The 22,788-nt window shown below is 40.0% G+C and overlaps 1 protein-coding gene across 3 annotated transcripts in view; it reads right to left on the reverse strand.

Moving 5' to 3' along the window:
- The window catches only part of NAV2 (neuron navigator 2), a 423,681-nt gene extending 404,631 nt beyond the window's left edge, over positions 1-19,050 (reverse strand). For all 3 annotated transcript variants that reach the window (XM_074884466.1, XM_074884468.1, XM_074884465.1), the window contains exon 1: positions 18,484-19,050. In XM_074884466.1, coding sequence (XP_074740567.1) covers positions 18,484-18,558 — 75 coding nt within the window. In that variant the 5' untranslated portion in view covers positions 18,559-19,050. The remainder of the gene's footprint in view (positions 1-18,483) is intronic.
- Positions 19,051-22,788: the final 3,738 nt, after the last annotated feature.

Raw genomic sequence — 22,788 nt, forward strand, 5'->3', positions numbered from 1 at the left:
GGGTTGTGACCTATTTTAAGTTAATTCTTCTTCAAAACTTTGAACTTGACCTAACATTAACTTGACCAAACAAGCCAGCAGTTTTCACTTCAGCTGGAAGCACTAAGTTACCCCTGAAAAGAATGATTCCCATTGCAGCACTCCAAATAGCTTCACAGATGTTTCTTGAGGAGACCAGAACTTTCCTTCAGGTGTCACTAAATTACGCAAAGGTGGGTTCACATCATGGTCAGACTGAAGGTCAGGGAAGAGTTAGACTGGCACAAAATGCTGGTCAGAAGAGCTGCTTCCAACCCCACCCCACCCGCTGCTCGCAGAAGCTGAGTCTTGAGTCTCAACCTTTTCACAACTTACCAAAACTTAATTTTTACTAAGATTCATGAGCACAGGCACTACAGTCATTCTGTTTCCCACTCATTCATATTTTGTGGTTGCAATTTCTAGTGTTTAAACGGCACACCTCTGGCTGAAGTCCTTTGCACAGGTAATGCACTTTTTCTTTCTACCTAGAAGACAACATAACTGTGAACACTTTCAAATTCTGTCAAAATTACTTGCTGCAAAGATTAAGGAAATGCTGTCCATCGCAAATGCACAAGTTTAACTTTCACTATGAAACCAGGTTAAATGCACTTATGAGCCTGTCCTCTTGCACACAGGACCCTGACACATACAAAGCATCTACCAGGCTTAAATGAAAGGGTATAGTAAGAGAAGCACTAATTAAGGTCTGATGTGTCTCCTCCTTGCCATTACCTAGCCATGGAATTACAGGTATCAGCTGACCCACATAATTCAGAGATACCTTCAGAAAGCCTTATTTCACACTATTTATAGGCTCAAACCTTGTAGTAATGGTTATACTGTGAACCTCAGTAGCAACAATCACTGATGAAGTTGTTCTAGATATAGTCCTGTATCTTCATATACATCATCCTAGCACTCACAATGCTACTTCGTCAACTGTTCATTATCACCATTCAAAGATCTACAATGAGGATCCAATAAAACCAAATACAATTAAGAAAGAATTTGAGAGTTGAAGGTTTTAACCTTATCTCAAAATATCCAATGTCTGCATCAAGCACTGTAACAGATGGCCAAAAAACTACTTTTTCTGGCTTTCTCCTAACAGCCCACAACCCCCGGCCCTATGCCTATATCAGACCTCATCACTAAGCAACACAAGTGCAAGGACTACATGTTAAAGCAGGAGAGAATAGCCACAGGAATCTGATGGGGAACCTGATGTCAGTACATGATCAAAACATGCATTAATTGATTAAACTTTTAGGCTAACTTTCAAAATGCATGTTCAAGGACAAGTCATACAGGTTGTTCATGCCTAAGACAGGTATTTCAGCTCCAACCATACAGGTTAAACAGGTACAAAAAACTTCTGTATCTACTGGCTTTTCCATTACTCTCACCAGTGTATATTTTAAATGAACTCATAGTACTGAAAGGGATTCCTTTATGTGGTGAAATAATATGAACAATAATGCACATCATTTTCTCTCCTAGGAAGGTTGTCTGTAGTGCGACCATCTGAATGCTCAAATTGGCAATAGACACAGTGCTCATTTTCCAGTGGCATCACACCCACTCCTTGAATTCACTAAGAAAACAAAGAATTTATTTTTTTAAAAAAAAACCTGTCAGAATCAATATCACAAATTCGCAAATCCCTATCTGCTAGGGAATCTTTTCAACTGAGTATGATTATTTCAGCTTTTAACTTGAAAAGGCTAAGAATAGCAAGCCTCCTAGTATCACATTCAAAGCAACGTGACAGTAGTGCAACTTGATAATACAGTGCAATAGGCCAATTCTGGTTTCTAACAACCTTCAGACCTGTTCCTGTGCACATCAGTACTCATCTCTAACCAATTTAATGAAAATCTGAATATTTCTTATGGAAAAGATGTGCATTGTTTTGTCGCTGTTATTCATAGGACTTCTCATGTTATTTTGCACTTCACTCCTTGCCTGTAAGCTACTAATTGCAAATGACTGTACTGCTGGGCAAAGTACATATTTGGAAATCTAAGACTGGAAAACCGTAGTGTTTTATGGAAAGTATTTTTCCTATTTGCACACCAACAGGTCTTCAGCAAGCATGACCACTGTGCATCACCTTCCTCAGTATTCTCTGCATATATTTTTGGATCTTACCCTGGGTCTAAAATGGCAAGGATACTTCAAGTAAAAGTTTAAAAGGAACAAAAAGCAAAATAGAGCCCCTTATGCAAGGGCTCAAATGAGAAAATCCATTTTTCTTTGGAGTGTATTAACATAATCACAAGACCTTAGTTTTATTAAACAGAAAATTGTTCTGTTGATCACACAGGGAAACGAACAGCAGAATAGAAAGAGTCTAACTCAGACATATGAATTCCAAGTACCCAGGAAAATAACACAGGCCTTAATATCACCACTGGCAGTCTCCAGTAAAATGCAAATTGTATTGTGAAAGAGACTACAAACCCCTTCCCTTCACTGAAAACCAACTGAAACAACAATTCCTCAGTCTTTTCCATTTCTTTCACTCGTTACCATGCTTCGCTGCTCAGTCTTGGACAGACCACTGAGGTAGAGCAGTATAAACACAGCTCATCTACCTCATCCAAAAATTGGAAAGCATATACCCAGGAATACTTTAAGCCATCACAATCTGCTAAGCTTCTTGCTTCTCCATTTTCATAGCCTCAATAGAGAGGAAAGGAACTGAGACAATTACTGTTATAAAAAATGTTATTGCATCTTTATGGACAGAAAGATCCAGGCAAACCCAGTGCCTTCTGTTTAGAGTTTAAGTTTGAAATGTACCTTTCCACAAAGAAACAATGGCATCACTGCCCCAAAAATCTTACCATCTACTTAGACAAACACCAGGATGAACATTGTGGGGTGTAACAAAATGCAAAGATACAAGCTGTTAGGTTGACTGTTCAACAGTTTAATACAGGGCTTCATTCTCCCTGTGTTCTTTTGAAACACAGTTCAGAGCCAAGTAGTCAATGTAAGAGTAAATAAGAATTTGTATCATTTTTAGTGAGACCACTATATTGTTTCAATGCTGTTACTGTATGTCTGCAAAACTTATTCCAACTGTGTTGCCTCTCCATCTGGCACAAGATTTGTTATTCAACACCCTTTCCTTTCCAAGGCTGCAGTGAGAAAAGAGAGCAAGTTTATATCATTCTTCCTTATCATTTGCATTTCTTTGTATAAAGGTTTTCACTGTGATTGGAATTTTGTTTAAATTTATTTTCAAAATTCATTTCCTCCATTCCTATAGCTCTGTGTGAACATACATCCCAGCATACAGCAACTCTAGAGCAAACTTTTAGAATATGTCACGTTTAGTACAATATTCATAATAGGTTCGACACACTTAAGTGGAAGCAGCAAATGAAAAGCTTTTATGCAGCCACAATCCTGTTTCATTGAACTTGCATCCCTCCCATCATCATCCCACATTATTTAGCTTTACTGAAACGTTCTTGCATTTTGTCTGTTGGCCCCTGCTTTTATCCAGATCTTTTCTGGATAAAAGTCTCACTGTTCCTGAGTGAATAGATATCCCCCTCCCACCTAACCACTTACATCACCAAAGGATTCATCCCCTTGATTGCCCTAGCAGTACATTAGCAGTTAAAAATATATACATTCTACCACTTAAGCTTGTCTGCCTGGAAGAGCAGATGATGCCCACTCAAGCAGCTTTTCTACATGCAGATCCCCCATCAATTGCAATGCAAATTCCCCACAGGGAATGACTACAAAAACTGGGCTCCTGCAAACATTTATAGTGTAATTCAACATGGTTAATGAAGTAACCATGACACAAACCAGAAAGAATACCAGTTAAGTATGTCAGGCTTTAGCCACGTGAGTAGAAATTAATATATAAACATAGATATTATCTAAATCATGAAACAAGTAGAGGCTCTGCATTAGCAAATAGTGCAGCTGTAACAGCACAAAAATAAAGAACCTTGAAAAGTGAAGAAGCTTAACAGACAAATACACAAACAGTACAAAAGCTACTGCTACCTTCATTTCAGGAAAAAACTGGTGTGGAAGAATCAGGTGTGGAAGAATCAGCATAGGTGACCTAACTTACAGCTCAGCTTCTCTTGAGTAAATACGCTGAGATGCAATCTACTTTAGTACTATCAGCAAAAAAAAAAGTTAAGCTTCAGGTTAAAAGCCATCAATTAAAAAATATTATAGGATCTGAAGGAAGTCTTGTTACATGAAAGGTACCAAGTATGAGAATAGTACCCATCTTTTAATTTCCAATCATCAGATTTACACTTTTTACACAATGCCCAAGAAATATGTATCTTGTATTGGGTGCTTATCAGTGCACACACTGGCCATTTCAAGCAGTTTTGCCTACAAAAACAAGATTTGAGCTGCGCTCATGCCATTTTTACAAGCATTTATCTTTATCACTTCATGATTTAACATTAAAAAGGGTATATGAGGCATCTAGTGATTAAAAAAAGATTATCTTCCTCACAGTAAAATCCTTTAAAAATATGCTTCTGTGTTCATATTTCCGTCACTATACTCTGGGAAACTGATAGAAATGAGCCTAACCATCTAATACTCTACTCCCATAAGTACATAAAAATCATGCTGTAAACTACTTGTATCCTTGCTTTTCCAAAAGCAATACTTGAATTATAATGTGTGAAGTGAATTACATTATTTTCCTAATTGGATATTCTTTTGCCATTACCCAAAAAATTGGTATTTGATGCAATAGAAGTGTGCACAACACGTTATTAATCACTGTCAACAATGTGAAAGGTTGCAAAGATAACTACTCATCATTATAGACTCTGGGCAGGTGGCCAAAAAGGAAAAAACCCATGGATATTAAGTTATCATCAATGGTTATGAATAGTTTTTGGCTTCCGAAGTTCAACACTCAAACATCTGACATACTGCCTAGATCTGCCTCATGAAAGCCTTGATTTCAAAAGGGTTTAACTGCACGATGTTCCCTCTTAACATAGCGTATGTGGCCATGCATTGTGACTGACAACACGCTTGGATTATAGACACACAGTAAATTCAGATTACTGGAGTCTAAGACTTCATTTTCAACAATTTGCTAAAGTGCAGAGTCATGTTTTGCTCTCAAGATTAAGGATGAAACTAATCTATTTAACAGTCACAATGGTGTTTTATGTTATCATTGACATTATTTGCAAAGGAGAAGACACTGTATTACAAATAAAAACAAAGCCTTTATCCAGCCATGAAATAGAAATCCAGATGGACTGTTTTCATTATTTAGGTGCCACAAATCATCCTAAATCGGAATCCACTTCCTAGTTTAGTAAGAATAGATATAAGAATAAAAATTAACTGTAATAACATAAAAAGCACTCTAGATTACTCATCTTAAGTGGCAACAAAAAGATACCATTAAAGTTCATTATAGGAATTGACTTGCAATAAAGTAATTTCAGCATACTATCCTCTTTGGGAAGAAAATCAGTCATTCCAAACTCCCAAAAGAATTTGGGCAGGATATCTGGGCATCCTTTAAGTTCGCTAAACACACATGCAAGCTTTAAGGAAACATAATTACATCCTGTTGTATCCTCCAAGGACCACGCTAACAGCGTTTGTGTTACCGCTTGTCAAAAGGCACATGCCCAACTGGTCAGCTAGGGCAGCGGTTACAATACACTCCAGAGCACTTCATGCAGCGTGAGGTTGTTAACAGCATATACTGAGGTTCATCAAGGATGGGGCATTGCCTTCCTGACCCCAGGAACAGATGCTAACCTGATAAACTACTAGGTAAATGAAGTACATCTACCAGCACTAACTGTGGTGCACACAGTACTTGACAGGGCTGAGAGAGAATAGACTGCCCTCTTCTAACCATTCTCTAGCTTTGACTCTCCTACTCAGACAAGATTTAGTGCAAAAAAAAAAAAAAAAAGAAAAATAACTTTTCTCTGCCCTGAATATTTGAAGTACACTTACTGAAAAGGCTTACTGTAGAAGTTGCAATTGTAACTGCTACTGTAGTTCATAGAAGCAGGATTCAAGAGACCTTTACACTACTCCCTCATCTAAATATCATTAAATCTATGAAATAAATGAGAAGTTTACTTTGAAGCCCCTAGTATGATAAAGCTAATTAGCATGTTTAATTGGTTTATACATGCATCTCTGAAGAAATGTTCAAAACATTTCAGACCAAAGCCTCTATCATAAAGAAGTCCTTCTGCACTTCATAGTCACTAGCTTTTATTGCACAGCAAACATTATTAGTCATGATACATCACCTTCAGGCACAAGAAATGAAAAGGGAGAAGAGAGAGAGAGAGCAGTGACTGTTTCATCATCTTCGGTAACATGTACAACTGATGCAGATTAGAGAAAGTTATTCAGCTGCCCTTGCTCCCCAAGAGCACAAGGCGGTGCGAGAGCAGGTTTCCTCCATTTCCACACACTCCTCTGGTTCTATGTGACATTCCTCTCAACGCATCCATCGCCCAGTTGTTTTTTTCAGAATGCATCAAGACTTTGTACAGACAGGAATTGTCTGTACTTCAATACAAAAATGAAAAGCCATCTATGGAACAGTAACAGTCATTTACAGACTATACAGAGAATATTTTGGAGGATTTTGTTGGATTTTTTTTTTTTTTAGAAACAAGGACAAGTATATGCTTCAATTTTTAAGCAGATTTCCTTATAGGAGGTGAATGTTTGCATGATATTTGCTCTCATGTTGCTTGCCATGTGTTCTAGTCTGCACAACTAGAACAAGTATTTCTCATTGTTCATGAAGATTATCAATTTCTAACTTCCATTTTAATTATACCAAGAAAAAATACAAAAAACAAAACCAGCACTGCATGAACTTTCAGGGACAAGAGAAAGAGGAAGAGCAAGCCAGTTCTCCACCCTCCATCACTCTCCCATTCTCCCTGATCCTGAGATCAACCAAGGATCTTGGAGCCACATTGCCCAAGAGCCACAAGGAGCCATACCGCCAGCTGGATTCATTTGAAACTTATTACCCTCTCCGAGAAAAAAAAAAATGATGTTAATCTAAGAGGAATCCAATACCAGGGGCTGTGTGTCTCAGATATTCTCATCTGTGTAGGGCAACACCAAAGGAGTCATCCAAATGACACGTTAGCCCTTGAAATGCAAAGCTGCAGCAGCAAGGCAGCAGCAGCAGACAGAGCACTCCAACCCATGTTATACACATGCAGATTCTTACGACGTTTTTTTGTGTGTTTGAACTTTTTAGTAAAGCTCCAGAGATGCCTCTTGCTATTGGAACACACACAGGTTGGGCCAATTACTACAACCCAAATGTAGCACTTGCCAATTCAGATCCTGTGATAATAGTGCAGACAGCAAAAGAGCTAGGATTTTCTTTTATACCTCAGCACTTTACACACTCCTCCTGAACCCAAGAGCTACATCCTTCCTCCTATTATTTCCAGTTACCAGAAACTAATCTTCTACTCTATACAGAGATACGCTTATACACGCATAAAAACCTAATAGCTACATCTACAAGCTGAAAAATATATTACCTGCAAGTCAGACAAAGTACAGAAGACTATCAACCAGACAATTGTGTTTATGCCGTTATTGATTACAACATATGTTAAGAAACCTGGATTTTCTGCTAACAGCACTCAACTCTGTCATTTGGTGGTCCCAAAAAGCTTTACGAAGTTGATATTACCCCATGCTATAGATAGGAAATACCAAGAGGCATAAGTCTTTCATATTATCTTATGAACTACCCCCACAAAAACATGTTGTGGGCTAGGAGAGCAAGGAGAACTATGTAAGATTTGTATCTGACACCTTATCTTTCAACAATATTCCCTCCCCAATTACCTGAGCAACAGTTACAACACTATCATTATGTAGTATGTATCTGCCAGCTCATTTTGATTCTGTCAAAGCATTGAACACCTTCACTTCAGATTCAGCTACTGTAAACACCAACACCTTAGACCACCCACCAACAAGATTTAAAGTTCCAGGCTCTTAGGAAAGCTATGATCTACCTATCTAGAAAGACCCTTGTCTGTACATGCTTCCATTTATGTTAGCACTTCAGTGTGCTGTACTGCACTCGAAGTTCCTACGTCGTTTACACAAGGTGAAAATCTCCCTCATACTCCACTTTTATCCTCTGCCAGCTGGTCTATTATGTCATATGATTTGAGTTTTAAAAGGATGCATCCATATATTTATTTTTCCCACCTACTAAATATTTATTAAGATTTTATTCCAGTCCTAACACATACATACTGTAACTAATATTCCTTTTATTTAGTCAAGCATCTTAAAGGAAAAGGAGTTTGAAGAGAAGCTATTCCTCTTGCCAAGCTTGAGCTCCAGAAGTCAGCATATTAAACAAAGTGATGCCTGTTTGGAAAGCAAATTAAAAAAAAAAAAAACAGCAACAAAAAAACCAGCACACGAGATTAGCATGAGTTTCACAACAATGCACTCCATTAAATGCTTAAAACCTGCAAAAATTATATGTTTGAAAGAATGATCTCTTCTGGTGTTTGGTGACGGTTTTCCCGTTCGCTAGGATGTGAGCTATCAGCCTAAGCAGCATTAAAGCAGTACTTTATCCAACTAAGAGTTAGCTGATGCAACTTTCACTCGCTTCTAATACCTTATAGTCATTTTGATCAAAGCTGATATGGAAAGGACACGCCTTCAATAACCGAACTAGTACCATCTAGTTTTTGTTTGTTTGTTTCAACATTCCCATTGTGGACCAATGGAATAATAATGGAACTGAAGCTCAGTTACTGCCAATCTCACAGAAAACTTAAGTACAATCCAACTTCTCTTACCCAAAGTCTAGCAATTCTGTGATCTCTCCAGCTTCTAACCTCTCTTATTTCCACTGTGTTCACAGGATTTACTCAGAAATTTTGATTATCACAGTAGTAAATTTAATGCACTTTAAGAATTCATAGCCTTGTTTGACATGATACAACAAAAATCAATGAAGAAAACAAGGCATCTGAATTAGAAAGATTCCAAGAGAGACACCGAAATAACACAGGCAATTCCATCTGCCTCGTTACATTTTTGGAGTAGTCACATCAGATGCATGTTGTTTATCCAAAACAAATCCTCCAAGTTACTGAAGATCTGATAGTCACTTCTGTCATCACAATGAAGAACTGAAAGACTTTAGAAAATAAACTGCAAACTGAATGCTTGCAGCAAGTCGAGTTCTCCTTTTCCATATATAAATTGGGTTTTTCATAACAACTTTGTCTCTATTGATTTCTCAACTTACTCTATTATAAGATCTCAGAGGCTACTCCCCTGCCCCTCAGCTCCCTCAAATACAACTCCTTTTTTAGTGCAGAACACTTGAAAAATAGCTACACAAGCCTGAGTACATATTTATTACCATCAACATGCGATAGCCTCAAGAGACATCCACGCATCATTTTCTGTTAGCGAGAAAAGGAATCAGTCTTCAATACCGTGCTATTTTTTCCTAATGCTGCAAGGACAAGCTAATTTGTAAGCCAGATCATTCCTTTCTGAAGGATGAATTATAGTCTTCTGTAAAGGAAAAAATAAAGACCATCCTCTCACTGACTGTTACTGCCATGAGGATGGTGCAGGAGCCTCTGAGAAGACTCCCAGAGACAGGTATGGTTCCCATCAGAAGCTGCAGGAAGCTCCTGAGCAAAGGGAGAGAGGTCTAGGTGTCTACACTAGCTCCATCTCCCCTGTGATGCTCTACACATGCCATTTCCACCTCAGACTGCAGTTCTCTGTCACATCCTACCTCTGGGTTACCTTGCATCACCAGAAAAAGAGGAGAAATAAAGACTGAACTGCCTAATAAGAAAAAAAAAATCTCAGTGCAAGAAAAGGCAAGCAACTCAGACGTATTACCCCTTCCAGTTTTTCTCTGCAAAGAAAAGGGAAATTATGACTTGATCTAGAAAACAAAGAATAGTAAGATACTGCACTACAAGGGGATTTCAGGTTGGGAGAATAAGCTAAAATAACTTAGTCCAGCAGTCTCCTACAGATCTTTTAGAGCTAGACCAACATAACCATGAACAATTTTAGAAGAAAGTATCAGCTTTCATCTGTAACACATCTATTTTACTACCAGGTTCTGTTACATTCTAAATATTCCTTTTAGCAATCCTTCAAAAATAATATATGAGCTTGAACACATACACAAACATATGATGGTTTTCAAGGAGAAATATGTAGCTAGGAAACACACACATTTCTCACACTCACTAAAAGCTCCTTCACCTGCAGTGAAACCTATTACAGAGCCACAAACTGCACCAGTAAATATACTTTAAGTTGTCTGTAGTACTGGATCTACACCTTAACACAGAAACCCAATTTCCTTGTTAAAGAATATACTATAGCTTTAGTGCTACTGGAAGTTGTCACTAATATTTGTTTCTTAAAGTTGTTATGAATTGCTGTAGTATGCAAGCATAAATAAATCTATACCACATCTGTCAAACTAGACTATTATCAACCAGAAAAAACCCAAACACTGGGTACCTAAAAATAAATACTGACAAATGCATGTCTGTCTCTCCCTAACGCCTGACTTCCTGAAAGACCCTTGAGGTACTCGTAGCTTTGCAATATGCCCTAAATTTAGTAAATAAGTTAGAATTATCAGAGGCTATTTCCTTTACACTCCTCCCCTGTTTTTCCCATTCCCTTTCCTACCACTCCCTTTACCAGGATTATCAAAATAGATAGAAGACCTCATGGATTTCAAATTTGCTTCCAGGCATAGACATTATGAGAGGCGCTATCTGACTGTCCAATATGAGTTTCCCAGCTATTTAGGTTTCGAAGAATTTAATATCATGGCCCACACATTATTCCATATGACAATTACATCAAAGCCAGAGGCTAGCCATTTGCATAATAATGAACATTTTTTTCTAAAGAGGTGTGCAGGAAACTACATGCTGATGACTTCTAATGTATATTATCTAAAAGTCACACTTGCTTTATAAAGTAATTAAAACCACAACCTCTAATGTTTACCTACTTGTACCTTTTATGTAACAGACTAAGAGACACCTATCCTATTAAATGAAAACAATCACGTAGGACTGATTTTCACAGTACTGAGTCACTTGAAACTCAGTAATTTAAGCTGGACTGTGCACATGTATAAGCATTGCAGGAGTGGGCTGGCTTCTGAAGCTCGGCATCAGGGGAAATGCATCCTATGGCACAGAAAACACAGGTTTGCCACATCTCAGTCACAGAAAGAATGAGGGAAATCCAGCCATTTCTGCTAAATCACAGTAAAAGAAGGGAAGGATACATGAGATGCATTTCACAGCTGAAGAAACATTTCCAAGACCGCTTCAGAACCTCACAAGTCGGAGGTAGATTTTTTACAATCTACCCAGTAACAGAAGAAAAATTCTTATTAGGCTGGGAGTTCTCCACAGTATCCTATGACCCATGTTTGATACAAATGTAGCAGGCTTTTCTTTTTTGACATCAGGAATTGACTTTATTTTGAAACAAGTGTTCTTTATACTATAAAGAATATATACTACACTAAGTAGCACTTACCTGTATTTACTGCTTGAGCCTTTTGGTGTCATTACCTTTAACATTAGACTGATGAAGCCGTTGGCATCTTATCAAATCCTCATTTATACCACAGGATGTGCCAAACTAGAGTAAGAGGCTCAGTAACGCACTGAGACACAGCTGCAGCACCAAGTCCAGCCTCAGAGCTCTCACTCAGCCCATATTCACACTCACCAGCCCCAGACAAGAAACCCCAGTGCCATCTAAAGAAGACAGCATTCAATGCAGAGTAACACCTCTCCATACAATCCACTGCTGATTGGAGACTTTCCACAAAATCAAGGTGCCTGGCTGAACTTTGAAATATCCCAGCTAATTTATGACCATTAATACTCGTAGCCATCCCGGGTAAGAATGATAATCGTCTCTAATGCCTTAGGGTTCAAAGCCCCTTGTCAGCAGCAGCTGGAGGAAGGGCTCGATTTCTTCCCTACACACAAGGCAACCAGCTGATGCATCATGTTGGGTTTCTCTCCAGCTCTGAAACGTCAGATATCGATCCATGCCACAGGCAACAGGGCATACCAGGCAGACTGCTCTAGGATTTGTCCGAGCAGATCACACCAGTGTATTCTTAGTTTATCATCAGAGAAGAGCGGGGGAAAAAAGCCAGTTTCAAAGTAGATGTTGTGTAGATACATATGTGAGCAGGGAAGTTCTTGCAGCCAAGAGCAGCGTTAGGGGTGTCATATAAAGTACTCATCAGCATTAACCCTCACTCCTTTGGGACTGGAAATAATTCACTCTTCCATATTGTTCCACACAGTTTCAAACAGAAATCATTTCTACCCGATTTTGTACAATTCCCTTTAACATGTCATCTGTACTTATCTACTCTGTAAACATTCTTCCATACAAACATTTTCAGAGGCATGCTTTCCAGGATGTTCAAATAAACCCACAAGAATAATTATTCTGCTTTTATGTGCACATGAGGGAAAGTGACTGTCAGGCTCTTCTGAGCATACATTAGTAATTCATCCTCATGCTCTATTTTTGGTTAAGATAAAAGCCCAGAACTGGACATTCTGCTAAAACAGTACCATCAGCAAGTTCACAAAGGGTGTTTCTGGAGTCTTATCCTTTGTAGTGTTATGTTTCATTCGTAATTAATTCCATTAATGCATAGCCACAACACAAATAGTAGTTTTTTTATGAATCTCATTGCCTACTTTGTTACATCTCCTGATTAACTTTACTTCCTTCCTCTAACAAAGGCTTTAAGTTGCTGTTAATGTAGAAAGCCAATATTGTCCTTCATTGCTTAACCCACCCATAAGATCAGAATTTTCAAAGCACACCCAAATGATTTATAAAGGTATGCTACACCATCTTGCAATGTCATTGTGCTTACACATGGATATTCTTTTCACATCCTTCAGATACACCCTTTAATCAAGTTTCAAGATAATGAACTTCCCTCAGTATGAGGAAGAGAAACAAGTCTTGGTGACCACATAATTTTGTTCATTATTTTTTCTTCGGTGAAAGAACTGCTGTGGTGGTTCAACCAAAATAATAGTTCAGTTCAACATTCTCAGCCAGAGAGGATAGAAATGTGCCAGTACACCAATGTAAAGGAGTTTTTTAAAGCTAGATTTACTCTGATGTACACGTCATTGATCAGAAATTGCACAAGCTCGCAATACAAACAACTGACAGATATGAGCTAGCCACTCCTGATCAGGCAACAATCATGATTTGACCTTGGTTATCTACACTGAAGTCTCCCCGTCCAATGATATCACATAATTAACATCATCTGGGATATCTTGGGATGGACTCCTTCAGGGATAGTCACTTGGAAGGAAGGTCCAGACCATTAACAACTGAAAAAAAGGTCATACCCAGTATAGAAGTTTGAACGGGTTCTGACATGGTCACAAAAGTAGCCTCACTCACTGGGAGAAAAAGAACAATTTCATTTCAAGTGTTTACCAAGAAGCTTAATTCCAATCACAGGCAGAGAAAAAAAAATTAAGTGTATCAGGTTCAAGAGCAGAGATTATGACAAACTATACAGGAATGAATCCATATGAATCAATCTGGATACTCTTCCATGAAATGGGAGAATGCAAGTCAAAACTTTGTTTAAATTGAGGTTATACCTCACATATCCCATGTCAACACCTGTATCACTAGGATACAAGCGGAAATCACTGCTGTCCCCTTCAGTTTTACATTCATATGTTATCCACCAACATTCCTAATCCCTGAACATGAACAGATTTGCTTCAGTTCAACTTGAAATGCAGTTGGCTTTCCACGTACAAAGAGCTACCTGCACAGCCACAGCAGCACTTGACTTCTTAAAAGTCTTAATGGTCAACTGACCACCAATAAGAACCAAAATAAATAATCCAAAAGCCTTGGAACAAGCATCAAGTTGCAAATCTGCATCACCGAAGTGAACGGAACTACCTGTTTCTTTGAATGAATCTCTTAACATAGAGAGGTTTAGAACAGTCATGGACAACACACCCACAAAGAAAACTTATGACCTTAAAGCAGAAGTTGAGCCTTGGACAGATCACCAAGGCCCATCCATGTAACTAAGTCTCCCAAATCTGATTCTGTAAATCTACTTTAAACCTGGTATTTATTAACAATCTTAATTACAAGAATAAAAACGTAAACCCCACAGCTAGGAACTAGAATGCTACAGAGATTGTCCTTTTTACAGAAAGTTTTCAATACTTGCAAAATGAAGGAGATGTTATGACATTTTCTCAGTCTCTTGCTCAGTGGATTTTTATTACATTTCTTTTTCCATAAAAGCCCAGTTAGTTACATAATCAAAACACCACATACCAGTTTGCTATAATTTCATAAGGTAAACCCTGCTGCAATTTATAAGTGCTTATACTTGAGTGCTTCCACACTGGCTCGACAGCACTGCACCCATCAACCACATTAATGTCTCAGCACGAAAGTCTGCTAATAAATACAGTACTCAGCCAACATTGCTCCACTTTAAACAACACAAGTTCTCAATGAGAAGGTCAATACATGCGAGACCACTTATGGTCTTTAAACTGACTTTGATAGAAAGGTAGCAGCGAAGTATCCTCAAGCAAATCTGAAGTGTATCAGTAATAACCCAGGAAAAACATAACACAAACCAGAGAGAAAGCTATAGCATATGGCTTCAGTCATGTGTATCTCAACGACTGTTTCAAGAAAAACAAGTCAAGAGAGAAGACACCCCACGAAAAAGTGTTAGTCTGCTTTTAACACTATGAAACTGCAGCTTGCACATTCTTGATTAAAAAAAAAAAGATATGAGGAAGCTCTCTAGCAAGTAGAAAGAGGGGGAAAAAAGCTACTGGAAGACCGCATCAGCTCAGCTTGACAAGGTCCAGCGCTAAATCCACTGTGCATCTGTGGTAGGATGTCCAGGTAGCTTGAACTGACACTTCAACGTCCAGGGAGACATTTTTTCTGCAGTCAAGAAAAACCCCACAAACCCACACACAAAACAACCTAGAAGCCCTATGCGCAATATTAGCATGCTGCTTTCTGTGCCACGACAACAAAAGACAGAAAACCTAAAACCTACTAGCCGTAAAACCTGCTATCCCAATACACCAGGTAGATACAAATAAATAAATGCTTATTTTGTGATTTTCAGTTTTTATTAGAGCCAAAAGTCAAGTTGGACAACAGAGCACATATAAGCATAAAATACACATTTACAGAGATCCTTCCAATATCTAAATTAGTTTCCCAATTATATTTCACTTGTCCCATCAAAGCCGGTTCAATCAGGCAGAGCCAAAGACACTTCTGTCACTGTTACGCATATACATTTCTTTACCACGTCCCACTAACTTAGAGCTACTGATCTGAATGAGAAATCAGGAAAACTGGGAATGAAGAATGGAAATCAAATGAAGAAATATTTCATTTCACTTATCAGCAGAAAATGCATTTAATCAGAACACAGGGCATTACTAAATTTCTCATGACACGGGACAATTGAATTGTACCTAACTATATTATTTTAGCAGCAGTTTTTACCTGCTTTACAGTGATTTCCTCAAGTCTACTCTTCAAGGAAAAAACCAATTCATCTGTTAATTTACTGTTCACAAGACATTAACCATTTTTGGTATCAAAAAAATAACCTACACACAAATTCAGCAAGTCTATAGCATCACCTATATCACTCTTGTATTTAAAGACACTGTTGCCAAGGTCATATATTAGCATAAAGCCTGCTCACTTCATTCACATTACTATTCATGTTAGTAATTCTACTACCTTCAGCTGGTCCACTTACGTGGTTGTTAAACCTGATCAAAATTTTTCACTCGTATATTACAAGTTGCATGGAATTTGGCTATGTAATTCCCACTAGAACCAACATAACTTATGTAGATAGATGTGATGCTATCCTGAGCATTAATGCTAGAGTCCTCTTAAACTCAGTCTGGAAAGCTAACAGAGTGATGAGTGAAAAGAACCTGCTTCTGCTGATTTCAGCAATGTCAGACACAGCCCAGTTTGTAGTTCTTGAAGATCAGCCAACACACAAAAAGCAAAACCCATACCTCTAAAAAAAAATAAGCACAAATACTAAATCTTGTCTCGCTTTAGTCAATATAGCTGCTAAGTAGATACCTAGAAATACACTTACCAGAAAAAAAAAACCACTAACAAATTAAGCTTTTTTTCTACACCACAAATGCAAACCTAGCTTTCTGTATTGTACTTGGGAAAGACATGCCAGATGCATCGATTGGTGTACACACTGATTTCTTATTGCTTCCAAAACACTAAACAGTTGACTTTATGTCCATAAAATATATTGTTATAAAAAGGAGAATGCACATGCCTGATTTAAAACAAGCTTAGTCTTATGTCTTCCAGCACAAGCCTCATTTCCAATAACAAAAGTGTCTACTGATGATTAATTTTAGTAGCCCTTGATCACACACCCACTTTTCCCAGTCAGAAATCTCGGAATTCTAAGCTTAATAACACCAAAGTTTATATTACTATCCAACTTCACAGCAACAACTGAGTTGCATCAACATTTTTATTCCAAACTGATTTTTCCCCTGGTAAACATAATCCTAAGCAAAGCTCTCCTCAGTAACGTTTCCCTGGAAAATTCTATAGGAAATGAAATGTAATACTCTATTAAGACTTGTTTTGCAAACAGAAGTGAGAGAGATCACCCAAGCATGCAGAGTCATTAAAATGGATCTTACATATATCATTATAAATTTAATAATCTCCATGACGGCTAGAGTTCAAGTTAAAATGAATGTCAGCAAAGCATGACCAATTGATGTTATCCCAGCTGCCACTGAGCCTCACTTGGGGTTATATTATACATTCAGAGGCCCCATACTACATGTGCACCAAATACCCAGAGCCAGGAGCAGATGGGAGATGTAGGCTTCTATACCTATCAGCAAGGAGAGACAGACATAATTGCATATTAATTTTGGTGCATCAGAACAATTATAGTGTACTTTGGTGTCACAGGTCCCAAATGTTTTTCCCATCATACTCTCTATGCTGTATAATGTTGTGTAGTTAAGGAGAAAAAAGTGTACTAGCAGCCTCCAGAAAATAAGTCAATAGAAGGATTTTGTTTCAATTCTTATTGATTTACTTCAGTCCCAGAACGCTTCCTTGAAAAAAGTAGAAGGAAGACCTTGGCAGCTTATCAGTTAATAGATCATGCTTAGTGCAATTAAAATACATTGAGGACTTCTATTTGGTTCCCCAAATAAATGTTCCCTAAATGTAATTTCTCTAAGAAAACAGCTGCATTTTATCCAATTTCTGAACGTTTTCCAAGCTGCTTACATTTCTAATGGGGTGACAGGGAAACCGCTTTTATTCTTCAGCAGACTTGACAAAATTGTGACACAAACCTCCCTCTCTCCAAAATTAGACAGCACTGTCGAACAGCAAAAATAATAGCTGACGGTCAATTTTTTTTCCAACTCACTTTTCAACTGAAATAAAAATCATATGTAAAAGCTTCAGGAAAAAGGAGCTCTCCACACAAAGCTGAACACACACAGTGTTTTATATCACCCATCAAATCCGTGTGGAAAACAACACAAATGATTTAAACAGTAGAAACTTGTCAAGTTTTACAGTTTGCTTGACCCATGCCAAGAAAACAACTTTGAAGTCCCAATTGCTCACAAGTTGTCTGAGATGGCAACTTCATTTAGGTCAACTTAATGTGCCAATCCGTTACTATTAAATCATACAATAGTACCTTGACACACAGAGCTTCCACAAAGCACTTCCACAAAATAAGGTCCACCAGCTGACATTTAGCACATTCCACTGTGTATTTTGTTTTGTTTCAAGTCAAAGAGACATCTGGAAACTACAGTAAAATACAAACGCTACCATCAGGACAATGAGGATACTGATGAGCATACAAATATAATCACCAAATGCCAAGAAAGCAATTTTTTAAACCTCTCTAATGATATCGGTAAAAAAGTCAGTTACAATAAATCAATGATCTAACCAGACTCAGTAAGTGTCAGTATACTTCATTTACACTGTAAGTCTCTTTATCAACAACTAACCAAAATTCTGTAGATTTCTCCCTTCTTTTACTCATATTACCATTTCCCCTTCCCTCAGCTCTTTGCTCCATACATTGGAACAAGCCTGAAAAAAAAGACAAACATTTTTTAAAATATATAATCAGGAGAAGAGATCTACAGCTGGCTAAGCTTAGCAAGCAGCAACTGTAATTGAGAAGAGTTATAAGGAGCTCTCCGCCACTTGTATCTCATTCAGCAATTTAAGCAGAAAGTGCTTTCGCCTTTTGTCACTTACCCTTTTTTGATCTTCCAGTCCATGTGTCACAGGCTTTCTTTTCTGATGTTGGCTGGATTCAGAGCCAGGTTCCATTTCCCAGCTACAAAGACTCTTCCAGCCTCTTTAAGATTTCCCTAAAAATCCATAGTATGAACAACAAAAATCTAAAAATAATTTTTAAAAAAGGCAAACGAATTCCTTCAAACCTCGTCCATGCTTTTTATCATCCTTCTAAATTCTTGTTTGCCATCACTGCTCATTATCTTAACAAGCAGCCATTCTGTGAGCCTCTATATCCTATTTTAGCTCAGATGAAGGTTTCCATTTACATGCCTTACAGAAAGATGACAGAGCTGAATCCAAACCCAGTAGTTTGTGCCACATTATTGCTCCATCAGCAGCCTTTTCAGTGCATTCCTGGCACAGATAATTTATATGTCAATAAAGGTGTAAATGTGCATTTAATCCACTGTGTTGATATTATCAGCATCCCTCTCTTGGGCCACCTTCCTCCCATAAATCAATGTAAACACTTCACAGCGATAATTGCCTTTTGCAAATCTAGCAGGTGTTAATTACGTAAAATCATCCATGCACGCTTGTCATCATCTTCTACGTATTCAAACAAATACCTAAAAGGGGGGGAAAAAAAAAAAAGCAGTTTTTACCAGCTTGAAAGAAAACACAGCTACTGATATTCTTTGTCCATCACCTGGAGCTCCAAGTCAGAACTGATACAATAATTACATATTTTGTACACACTACGCTCTTCATCTAAGCCTCTCTAAAGGCTTTGATGCCTATTTAAAGGGTTACCTTGCCTTTGGGCCTTCTTGCATAAAGACACCCCAGAATGACAAGCATTGTGCATCGGAGTCGAGCCTAGTGCCATGCCAACTGAAGTCTGCAAGGATGAACTCAGGCTTCCAGGATTCAAGTTCTGGATCTAAAGCCAATTTATTGTTCTTCTGGGGTCTCTTACCCAGGGATCTTTCTCCACAGTTCATAAGGTTATTGTGTGTCACCTCCCAAAATCCCGGGCACAAGAATACGTGAATGAACAGGTTATGTTATTACTCGGGAAAGAAAGTGGCGCCTGAAATCACAGGTTAGCAACTCCACCACCTTGCAACATTGTTCTTTCTGTACTGAGAAGCACAAGTTTACTGCAGCAGAGACAAATCATTTCACTGAGTTAATTTGTAAGGTAGGATCAATATCAGCAGGCTTCAATGTGCAGGCACCAGAAAAAGCACATTTATTAAGCTGGATTCCATACCTAAAAAGGCTAAATATTAAATCAATTTTTGCAACCTTAGCTGAGCATGGTGTAAGACCACATATTTAGCTGCATGCTGTTGATACAAGGTCTGGTCATGAGACAAGCACCAAAAAAATCCAAACCTGTGTATCCTACGTAAATGAAGACAATACTAAAAAAGAAAATCATCCTAATAATCAGACATTCTCCCATCACTAAAGGGTGGGTAGCATGAAAAAGAGATTTTCCGTAAACATTGTAGAAGCTGGTTATTGGTAGCCCACTCTCATCTTTCTACAAAGCCTCAGCACAGCCTGAAGCAAATACCCAAATCAAATATCCAAGTTAAACATAATGTAGATTTTTGGTCAAATGCATAAATCGGTTTGTTCTACATGCTGAGGTCCCTTGGTATTCCAAGGCAAAAATCACAAGACAACAGGTAGAAATACTGCTTTTGCCCATCGCTTCAAAAGCTCTCTTACTGCTCCTCACCATGAAGCACTAGGGCATTAATCCATTTTTTTTTTTCCTTCTGCTGAGTACAGGAAAGAGTATGACCAACTGCAGTGATGCTGCTATGCTTTGCCATTTAAAAAGTCATCTAAAAAACACATCTAACCCATTTTATACAGTAACAAGAGGTTTCAAATTTTATTTTGAACCACAATCTCCTCCTGATCTGTGGTTTGACACCCGCTGATATCCATGCAAATCATACAGGTAGCTTGAAGGCAGTAAAGGGCCTTTGACCTCAGCAACAAATATCATGCAATGAAAAAACCCAACTTTTATAAATATCCTTAAGTTCCACCGACTAAAACTTTGTCCCTCCAGTGATTTCACTGTGATGTGACACATGAGACTGCATCAGTCACATCATGTAATGCCGTGCTGGAATAGCATGACATAACCAGTGCAACTAAGGACAGCGTCTCTCTGCATGAAAGGTCCCCTGAACCAGAAAAAAAAAAAAAAAAAAAGAGTGCTATCTCTCTGGAAGTTCCTGTGCATTCAATGTTATGGCTTCAACCATCGTGGAACCAGACAGACAGATTGGGGAAACATGCAAATTTGTATGTAGTACTTAATACATGCCTGTAACCTTAGAGCATGCATTACTGGATATTTAGTGTCACTGCATGAGTTAGCTACATTAATCTTCATATAAAAAGAAAATATATTCATTAAAAAAAAGTATCCTGAAGCTTGAAGAACCATTTAATTCAAATCAGCCACAAACCTAAACATTTTATGTACCCAGATTGAATTTATTCCTATTCCATCCAACCAAAAGAAGTTTCACTTTTTATCTCTGTGCATACCTAATTGCCAAGATGGATCTGTTAACAGTAAATTGGCATTAAAAACAATATAGAAACTTTAAGAAGAAAAAAAGTAAGGTTTGCTGTGGATATCACCACATAGCTGTGGATATCATCACAGAGCCATCAGAGATGCTAAAACCAACTAAACGCCAAGTGACCAACAATCTCTGTTACCTCATTTTCCTACCAGTGAACATCCAGAGGCCCCAGAGTCAGGCTCTGGACCCCGCTGGGCTCCATACCGAAAAACCTCCATGCAAAACCAGCTTTAAGAGCTCATAGCCTAAACCTGACCAAAGCTTAAGCATATGACCCATCTCAATGAACCTCAGATGAATTAATATTCTTAGATTTACGCCTTCAGGGCTGTAACTGGATGGGTCCATCCTCACACACAGCCCCAGAAAGACCCACACCTGCGCAAAAGGTCATTCAGAAACACGCGCTAGGTAACCTGATCCCCAACAACGCCTCCCGCCCCCTACTCTTTCATTAAAAGTAAAGCAGATTAAAAAAAAAAAAATAAGCAAACTTGTGTTTAAGGGGGAAAAAAAAATCTCGCATCATCGGAAATTTTTCATTCCCGCAACTGACTCTGTTTCAGAGCAAACAAGCAAACCGAAATATGCTCGCGGGTCTTTCTCCACAAGTTTGGTTGTTTGTTTGTTTTTCTACACTGAAAATAAAAGCACAGCAGTAAGTTTCTCCGGTCTCCAACACAGCCCGAGGTGAAAGACAAAACCCTGCGGGGACACCTCCACCCGTGGCTGGCGTGGACTCCCCGGGAGGGGCCAGCACCCCTCTGCCCCAGCAGACAATAAAAAATAAAATCGATAATAATGATGATAATAATCGAGACCAGCAGCAGCAGCAGCACCCCCCGCCCGCCCGGAGCGCGGGGAGGCTCCCACCCCCGGCGGGGCTCAGCCCCTCCAGCCCGCCCACCCCGCCGGGCCCCGCCGAGGGAGCGGGGGGGGCTGCAGACCCCCGACCCCCCGCACCGCCCCCCCCCGGCCCCGCACCGCCGCGCCCCCCGCGGCACTTGCGACCCCACCGCCGGCCGCCCCGGCGAGGGAGAGCGCGGAGGAGCCGCTCCCGCCTCGGCACGGCGGGCGGCGCCGGCCCCGCCGAGCGGCGGCGCGGATGGGGCACAGCCCCGCCGGGAACCCCCCCTCCACCGACGCGGCGGCAGGAGCCGCTTCCCCGGCAGTGCAGGGCTCGCTGCCGGCCCCTCACCACCGGCGGGGCCCCGCCCGCCCGGGGCAGCCGCTCTCCCGCCGCCGCCGGGACAAACTTTCGCATCGCTCCTGCGAGCCGGGCGGGCTCTCCCCGCGCCGCGGCAGGTCCCCGCCGGTACCTGCTGGTGCTAGCGCTGCTGCGGCGGGGCGGGCGGCTGAGCGCGCTGCTCCTCCGGCGGGCCGGCGGCCCATGCGCCCGGGGCAGGGCGAGGGGCCGCCCGTGCGCGCCCGGCTCCGGCTCCGCCGCTCCGCTCCGCGCCGCCGCCACTACTCACTCTCCCGTTACCCGGGCAACCGCCTCCCGCCCCCTCGCCTTACCCCCGCCCTTCTCGCACGCCCCGCCCTCGCCGGCCAACCACAAGGGCGCCCGCCGCGCCCACGTGATGCCGACGGGCCAATGGGAGGCGTGGGGGCTGCGGCCATCGCAGTCAATGAAGAAGGCTCTTCGCAGGCGGGAGCGGGGTGTGAGGGGCGGTGCCTCGCCCCGCCCCGCCCC

This window comes from Strix uralensis, chromosome 15, assembly GCF_047716275.1.
Source record: "Strix uralensis isolate ZFMK-TIS-50842 chromosome 15, bStrUra1, whole genome shotgun sequence".
Taxonomy (NCBI): Eukaryota; Metazoa; Chordata; class Aves; order Strigiformes; family Strigidae; genus Strix; species Strix uralensis.